General features: G+C 41.7%; 1 protein-coding gene across 1 annotated transcript; it reads right to left on the minus strand.

The window, feature by feature from the left end:
- Positions 1-1,035: 1,035 nt before the first annotated feature.
- slc29a4a (solute carrier family 29 member 4a) lies at positions 1,036-7,375 on the minus strand. Its single transcript, XM_030789750.1, has 10 exons — positions 7,164-7,375; positions 6,094-6,225; positions 5,773-5,886; positions 4,695-4,823; positions 4,466-4,540; positions 3,976-4,241; positions 2,284-2,413; positions 1,871-2,058; positions 1,398-1,638; positions 1,036-1,169 (listed from the first exon to the last, which is right to left on the minus strand). Exons 1-10 carry the CDS (start codon positions 7,324-7,326, stop codon positions 1,036-1,038), a joined length of 1,572 nt encoding a protein of 523 aa, XP_030645610.1. The 5' UTR covers positions 7,327-7,375.
- Positions 7,376-8,645: the final 1,270 nt, after the last annotated feature.

Consider the following 8,645-nt stretch of genomic DNA (forward strand, 5'->3'; position numbering starts at 1 on the left):
GGTCCCCAGGCCCCCGTGAAGAGCTGCATGGTAATTCATCAGTTACATACATTAGCAATACCTTAGTCACTAGAGAACAATCTATTCAAACCTAAAGGGGATCAGCTTGGCCTCGAAGGACTGAAAACGTCCTTGAAACGACTGTGTTGACAGAGTGAAGAGAAAAATCCGAATCCAGAAGAAAAAGAGAAAGTACTGTGTTTGCCGGTTTAACATGAGGGATGCCATCCTATTACACGGCTATACGGCTGATTCAATTATTTTACAAGATAACCGTTGAATGATTGAAATTTTGAGTTTAATTTCTTTTCAAGTAGAAAAGCTCACAGATGATCTGATATCACATTGACATGGCAACAGGAAAAGAAAAGAACAGAAACAGGAAAAAAAAAAATCTTTTATTTACAGGAATTAACATTCATTTTGCATTAGCCAACAAAGAAAGGTCAGAAACATTCAGATTGCACTATTAGAGACATCCTGCCTTCCTCCTGTTAAGGATTTGACTTTTTAAACTTGTAGCCTTTAAGCAAAATTATGAGACATTGTTTTCCAGAGAGAAACAAAACACAAATACCTCAGGGGGTTTGAGCAGTTTGCCTGAGTAACACTTGCTTTTGCAGGCATCCTGTTGTACACTGAACTGACAGGAGAGCCCCTTAACAAAAGGTCACAATGCACCCAGTCTCATGAGCGGTTGGCACACATTTGACATCTCAATGCCAAATGAGATGCTCTTATTGAGTAAACATATGTAACAGGATGAAGCATACACAGAACTCTTTATAATATCTGTTGTTGTTGTTGCTGTTTTTTTTTTTTTCTCCCCCACACTTAACTACATTCAGAGATGTACACAGATTCACGGTTGGTTTTGGCCATTAAAAAAAAGCCTGCAGCACATATCTTCATGTCGTCGGACAGATTGCTGCATTGCTAAAAACAGTGAATTTGCAATTACTGCCTCCAATGAAAAACACAACGGGAGTTGACATACTGAATCTCTCTTTTTTTTTTTTTTTTTTTGGCATGGTGTTAATACCCCAGGGTGAAGTTGTTGGCTGCCCCTGGGTTGAGGCTGGGGCCTTGGGCAGTGAAAGTGAAGGCAGCCTTAGCAACAACAGAACCTAGCATGAGTCCAGCCATGTAAGACACCGTCATAGTGTTTCCTGCAGAGCAAAGTCAAACCAGATGAATGTACCTTTGTTTTACATCATATATTGTAAAGAATAGTGATTTTTTTTTTTTGGGAACACATAAAGTGATCTAAAGACATGTACAAAGATACAATCAACCATGCACACACACACACACACACACACACACACACACACACACACACACACACACACACACACACACACACACACAAGCTCTAAATGAAAAGATGGATATACCTGCTAGTTCCCTCTGCTCTGGAGCCACTTTGCCCGCGGCCTGAATCATAGGCACGCTGCCAAAGTAGCCATTACTGATGCCCAGGAGAAGAGAGAAGACGCAGGGCCAGGCAGGGTGACCGAGGATGGGCTCCTGGGCGGGGTACACACACATGACGAAGAGGGGGATGAAGACCACCCGCACACACGAAAAGAAGAGAAGATACAACCCGTTCCAGTCATACGGCAGAGCAGCCAAGATCTAAAAAAAACAAAAAAAACACACAAGGACACACATACAAAAGGAAAGAGTAAGCTATGAGCTGCAGGTATCACATACCACATTCACCGCACAGAATTCTTCCCAAAGTTTATACAATGATGCTTTTTAAAGAACGTCTTAATAGTAAAACTGGTCTTCATTAAATATCAACAGGCGACTGTAGTTTTAGAGCTAGTTTCTAACTATTAATTTCAGTTAGTCTAAAACGTACTTTGCCCACAAAGTCTGACATATTGAAGATAGTCATGATGAGAATTGGAAGCCATTCTCCTAGTGTGTCGTTCCGAATCTCAGAGACCAGGCCCGGGAACAGGCACAGGGTGATGAAGTAGGTGACCTTAATGGACAACATGTGGGCCCAGATCACACGAGAAACCACGTACCGGTGCAGGATCATATCTGTAAAGTGTAGAACAATCATCATCAGTCCCCAGTTCTCACATTCTGGGTTTCTTTAAGTCCCAAACAACAGAGTTCAAACAAAACAAAACAAAACAAAACAAAACAAAACAAAACAAAACAAAACAAAACAAAACAAAACAAAACAAAACAAAACAAAACAAAACGAAACAAACGTAACCGTGACTGTAATTCACTGTCATTTTGACGCTCGTTGTTCTTTACCTCTAATTCCGGGCCAGTTCCTCTTTACTTTTGGTTTGGGGACATCAAATCTAACGTACGTGTTACTGCCTGCATATTCAGCCTCAGTCGTGCCGTCTTCAGCAGGGGACACACCCACCACACCATTGCCCTTGGAAAGAGAGAGAGGGGGCGGGGGGGTCAGGACATGTGGTCAATCCATACTGAATACATTACTGCAGACACCAAAGGGTAGATGAGAGAACTCAACTCTGTCCCGGTGTCTCTCTCAATGCAGGAACGAGGGACTATCCTCCAATTACTAAAATATTTGCAGCGACAACAGAACAACATGTTCAAACCGACGACAAAATTCGAGCGAGTCGGCGTAACCTTGTTAGGGGCAGTTTCTGGACTCAGTCGAGATGGAGCTCTCTCTGATGAGGCAGCGTTTCTGCAGGGGGGTGGGGGGGGCTGCGTGAAGAGGGCCATTACTTGATTAAGTGTCTGCCTAAGCCAGTAAAACCACTCTCTTTAATTTGCAGAGAACAAAAAAAAAAAGACCCCTCAGGTCCCAAGGCGATGAGAAATAGCAGCAACACATAAGGACTCAAGAGAAACAGACTCCCTCAGAGTGCCATAAGCGAACGATTCCTCACATCAACGAAGCTTCAAAGAAGAAGAAAAAAAAAAACCCTTAAAACTGAGGAGGGGAAAAAAACTCGCTTTAAATTGAGAAATCAAATTTCTACAAAACTCTCATTTGATGAATAATTTCTTATCGCGTTACTTATTTAAACAACACAGCAAGCGCTGTGTTAAAACTGCACCACAGAAAAGGGAAACGTCTCAAATGAAGGGAACCGCTTTTGGTATTCTGCTTGTCACCCTGAGGAAAAACATTATGTTACTCTGAAGTGCTTCCATAAATTACGCTAACTGAAGCGTCTCTGGCTAAGTGAGCAGTAAATCAAGCTTAGTTGGTGTCCTTCTCAGAAGCATCTAGAACACATTTAGAAGGATAAGCCCAGCCAAGCAGCACAAAAGCCCCCCAAAATAACTGAGCCATTTCAGGAAAATAAAACACACAAATGAGGATTAAACGGCCAAAGTGGAAGCTCAAACTCCATCGTATAAGTGTTCTTCAGGAACCTTTTAGAAATGTCTCTCGCAAAACAGCAGTGTGGTGCCAGCAGTTTAGTGTCACTGTATTTACAGCAATTTAATACACAGATAAGGGCATGATCGTATATATCACACCAAACAAAGGCTTTTTCCCCTGTGTCTACTGTGACTGGGGACTTGGTGGAGCAGTTGACTGAGACACCGGGTCTAGAAGTGTAAAAACAGAAGATAACAGAAGTACTCGTGCAGTAAGACAGCACATTCACACTGTCTGCTCTGAAGGGTTTCTCAGTGTTTGTGTCTGACTGCTGAAGTGGAAGAGGATGTCAACAAAAACAACTTTTATCCTTTCGACTCTGATCAAGTGATACGCAGAGGCAGCTCTGTTAGAGTCTCTGTTAGACACAACTCCAGCTAATTCAAACTCAATGACTGTTTTCTTTGGGGGGGAAAACACAACAAAAAAAAAAATTATGGTATCAAATAACAGAGTAAAACTCTGAGAAATGAACCTGACTGACATTAGTATTGTGTAATGTATACGCGATGAATTATTGAAAACAATGTACTGAGCATCCTACGGAGTGGGGATCAAAATAAAAAACTTACAAATCTTACTTCCTCTGTGATGACGTCATGGTGGACTTGGTAGTGGTTGCCATGGTGAGTGTGACCTTTGGCGTCAGTCAGGCCCTGGCGAGCGAGACTGGTGTAGTATTTAACGAAGCGACTTCCGCGCACCAGCATGTGCAGCACGAAGCACATCAGCTCTATGGCGATGGAAATGAGGAAGAAGATGATGGTGTTCTTCCTCTCGTTCTTAATCAGCAGTTTAGTGAAGATGCGACTAAGCGAGATGATCACCCCTGCTGTGCCTGCGTGAAGAAAGTAAAATTCTGAGCAAGCTTTTCTTTCTCTATTCTCTATTCTCTATTCCCTTTCTTTCTTTCTTTCTTTCTTTCTTTCTTTCTTTCTTTCTTTCCAAAGGATTACAGTTAGTGTTCTTTCATTGTCTTTCTCAGGCACGCATGAATTGCAAATCTAAACAAATGTGATACACTGATTAAGAGTAAGAGAAGCATTAACAGAATAGTCTTACTCTCTCCTGTCATTACTCCCTGTGTGTATCTTCTGGGAAGCATCCCCATGTAGCCATAGAAACTGGACTGCTGCACTGGAGATGAAGTGAAGAGAAAGTGTTTTGACAAAGGAAGAAAAATCTCCACCTCAGACAAGTCATAAACGGCATTAATGAAAGGTGATAACAAAAACCTTAGAACTGCACACGACCGTCTTATCTAAGTCTCATAAAACTCAACCATAGATACCTGTACATCCAAATGCCACGACACCCACAGAGACCAGATTAATGATATAGGCCTGTTTGCTGGTGAATTCCTCCAGCCATACATCAAAGATACTGACAAAGAGCAGCGGACCGAGAGCGAAGAGGTAACCTAAAAAAAAAAAAAGGCCTTTACTTCACCAGTCATCCAGTCATTCCTATATGAACCACAGCACACAGGCATGAAGAGAATGCATTTTTCCTCCTAAAAGGCTTTGTTCAGATCCGTCTGCATGGAATACACTGCATGCGAAATGCACCGCCCTGTTTTGTTTGATAAACAGGTTATGGATTTATATCTATGAATTCATTTTGATGGAGGAGATATCCCTGTAGACTCAGTTCTGAAAAATAATTGCGCAGTAATCCCCATCCCTCCAGAGAAGACAAAAGAAAGGTTGGGTTTTTCTTTTTGCTTTTTGTTTTTTTTTGTTTTTTTTTGGTTAAGCACAGATTCTGATCTTATTTGGGTACTGCAGCCTCTCTTGTATTTTCTTTCTCCTTGTGTCATGTGACTAGTTGGGCATCTTAAAAACAAATGAGAGTATTCACGTTGTCATGCTTTTATCCGGCACGGACAGCTGCATGCAAATCATATATCAAACCCCAAGAACAAAGAGCACTATCGGCAGTGAACTGACAGAGGACATAAGAAAATGCTCTGGTCTATGTGTTTCTAATGACAACTGTCCTTGGAAAGAGATACATTGTCCCTCAAAGAAGTACCTCTATAATGAATTGATTCTTTGATATGCTATGCTATCTCTTTCATTTCAGTCTCTGTATGCATACATTGGAAGGGAAAAAAGAGGGTTCTGAGAGAGTTGTGTTAGTCTGAGAGCTCAGATGACTGATGTGGTCGCTAGACTGTGTCATTCTCCCTCTCTCATCCCTCAGGGCTTGTGTCTCTCTTAGGTCAATCCAGAGGCTCCTCCCCCACCTATGCCCGTTAACCCTGTCTGTCATAGCTCTCTCTCTTCCTCTCTCTCACTCTCTCTCCTCTCTTTTGTCCCTCTCTCTGTCTTTGTGTGTGTATGTGTGTGTTTTGCCAACAGACTCACCCACAGTGATCCTGGTGTGTAGGCTCAGCATCTCCACTAAGACATTGTTCAGTATTACAGCAACCAGGGCCACCAGAATGTATGTGAGATTCATATCAAAAACTATTGATGTTCCTGAAAAGAAAACCACAAACAGCCCCACCTAAAATTACATTCAACGTCTGTGCATTCTTACTGGGATCCTGTTAAACAAAGAATACTACAATGCACTGCACAATTGGCCTTAGAACACCCTGGAAACAATTAATGCCATTTATCACGCTAACGAAAAAAAAGAGACACATCTGTAATCGACATGGAGGGCATTACAGGATATCTTACCCTGGAATTTCTGGTGCAGGTAGTCCACATCAGTGATGAAGCTATTGTAAGGGAGCAGGAAGCCAACTCCAGCCAGGAGCATAGCAAAGTAGATCCCATGATATCGGTCGTCTGGAACGGGCTCCTCGAAGGCTACGCAGGGAGATCCCGCACGAATTAGTAAAAGCAAGCATACCAAAGCACAGCGAGGTCCCTATCAATTTGCCTCATTAGACAACAGGGATTTAGTCAAGCAGTTATCCTTTCTTGCCCTGTTACAGCACCGCCTTATTATCATGTATATTTATGAGAGTATACTTGTTATAGTGCACCAGGTCCTGCAGCAGAAGCACTGACTGACATTGATTGAAGTTGGCTCATAAAGGTCTCAGCATTCCCTGTCTGGCTTTCTCCCAACTGTCTTATTACGGCCTTACAATTCCTTTACCCACTTCTCTCCCTTCATAATAAGTACAGCTGGGATGCCCATCTTGGTCTTGCAAATAAATTTTAAAAAATGTTGCCCGATCTGGTAAACTGGCATTTGAAAACAGCAGCATTTGCACTTACATGTTTGGGGACCGATGTAAGCTCAGCGCACGCGTAAATCAATACTCTAGAGAGTCTGAGCAAAAGCACAGCCTACATCAATAGCTCAAATTAACCTGAACCAGCGTGGTTTGCAGAGCAAAGTAATATCCCGTGTCGTATCGAGACAGATAAGCATACTATAAAAGCTGTTTGAGCAGCGTCGACCAAAGCGCCGAGGAGAACCTTCTCCAGGAGAGAAAAAGCCATCCGATTCTCTGCACAGTGATTTGATTAGTATGACTTTTGTGTCCAGGCAACAAGAGAGGACAGCCTCCTGTCTAGACTAACATGATTAGACCTTGGTATGTCACATCAGGTGATGTAACCTTCACAATTAAACTCGACAATCTACCGAGCTGAGAATGTTCCAGCAACGCACGGTCTTGCTCTTAAACGACAGACATCTTCGCCCTTTCAAAACATCTAAGCATATATGTATTTTGCTTTTGACATATTTAAGTAAAGATCACAATAGATACATTGAAAAACCAGTCTCTCACCAGGCTCTGACAGGGCCAGTACACCTTTCTCTGAGATGTCTTTGCCTTGGCAGTCCTCTTCCTCCAGCTGGTAGCTTTCAAAACTAAAACTCATCACCACGTTCCCCTCCGGAGTTTGGGCAGGGGTAGCCTGCCTTCGCCTCTCTACTCCTTTGGAGCCCATTTCTGGACCCTTCCGTGGGGGGCTCACCAGCAGAAAAGTCCACTCTCTTTTATCACAGTACTGTTGTTTGGAGTCCAGAGGAAAACGGTGTAGACTGTGTGAGAGGAGGGTCGTCAGGGTTAGAACTACACTCATCAGTCTGCAGCATCATTCAACAGCTTTTTATAAATGGTCTGAATGAGCTGCGTTTTACATTATTACCACATCAGAAGGGTAATATGTTGAGTGAAGTCCATTCTGTCTCCAAACCAGAGTGGTTTGGAGACAGATTAGAGTGGTTTTCACATAGAAAGAGCACAGTGGTTAGAGATTTAGCTAAGTGACACAATGTTATAACAAAAAAAAAACACAAAAGAAACACATGCTCTGAATCATATAATGGTCCATTTAAGGGAAGATTTGACACAACAATACATTAGCAATGCAATACACCATTACAAACAGTTGTATAAAACCAACTAATTACACTTCCTCTGCATATATGTGTTAAACCTGAAATGAAAGTACAATTAGAGTTACATCGGCACTATTGGAAAACAGCATCTGCACTGGTGTATAACTATAATGCTTTGGCTTTTTTTTTTTTTGTTTTCCAGATAAAATGTAACACATCTTAACACACTGTTCCCAAGAATGTGAAAACTAATTGAGTTCTCTCGGTTAAACAACTGAGGGAAAAGATTATTCCTGATCATGACTAAACTTTCATATTTACATTCACCTCACATCACAGTTCTCTAAACCCGAGTACATTTCTGATTTGAACAGAGAACTAAGAAACAGAGCATTCATAATTCAAATGTTACATAAAACTAAAACCTAGCCTCTCGTTTTCTTTTTCTTTTTCTACAAATGTTACAAATGAGTTTCTTGATGTTTGTGGCACTGTCTGAAACCTCGGAGAATGATTAAATGCCTGACTACCAGCCATCCAGGTATACAGAAAGATGTTCCATATCCCATCAAAGGCTGAGGTAAAAATAGCTTCTGATGGCAGTGACGTCAGACAGCATTCTAGTATCGGAGTACCACAGAAAGATAAAAGCATGTGAAGTGTTTTCCCCTAAAGCTAGTTTCTGCTTCGTCTGTCACGATCTTTTGACATTTTAACTGGATGTCACTCTCTTTGACTGACAGCAACATTCAATCACTGTTAAGAAAAACAAAAACAAAAACAAAAAAACCCCACAGTCTTATGTTTCTGTTGGTGATATAGGCTGTCCAGAAGTTTCACTTGGCTTCACAGAGTCATTTCTCATAAGTCATTAAAATGGATTTACCGCTCATTCCCTGGTCTGTTTATAAATGAAGTCTTCAAA

This window comes from Chanos chanos, chromosome 13 (assembly GCF_902362185.1).
Source record: "Chanos chanos chromosome 13, fChaCha1.1, whole genome shotgun sequence".
NCBI lineage: Eukaryota > Metazoa > Chordata > Actinopteri > Gonorynchiformes > Chanidae > Chanos > Chanos chanos.

What these genes read in the sequence shown, in the direction of transcription:
- slc29a4a (XM_030789750.1), bottom strand. Translation starts at nt 7,326, where the DNA reads ATGGGCTCCAAAGGAGTAGAGAGGCGAAGGCAGGCTACCCCTGCCCAA. An exon ending in TCACAGAGGAAGTAAGATTT is followed by an intron (nt 2,414 to 3,975) that starts GTAAGTTTTTTA and finishes TCTCTTTCCAAG; the next exon opens with GGCAATGGTGTGGTGGGTGT. An exon ending in GAACTGGCCCGGAATTAGAG is followed by an intron (nt 2,059 to 2,283) that starts GTAAAGAACAAC and finishes TACACTTTACAG; the next exon opens with ATATGATCCTGCACCGGTAC.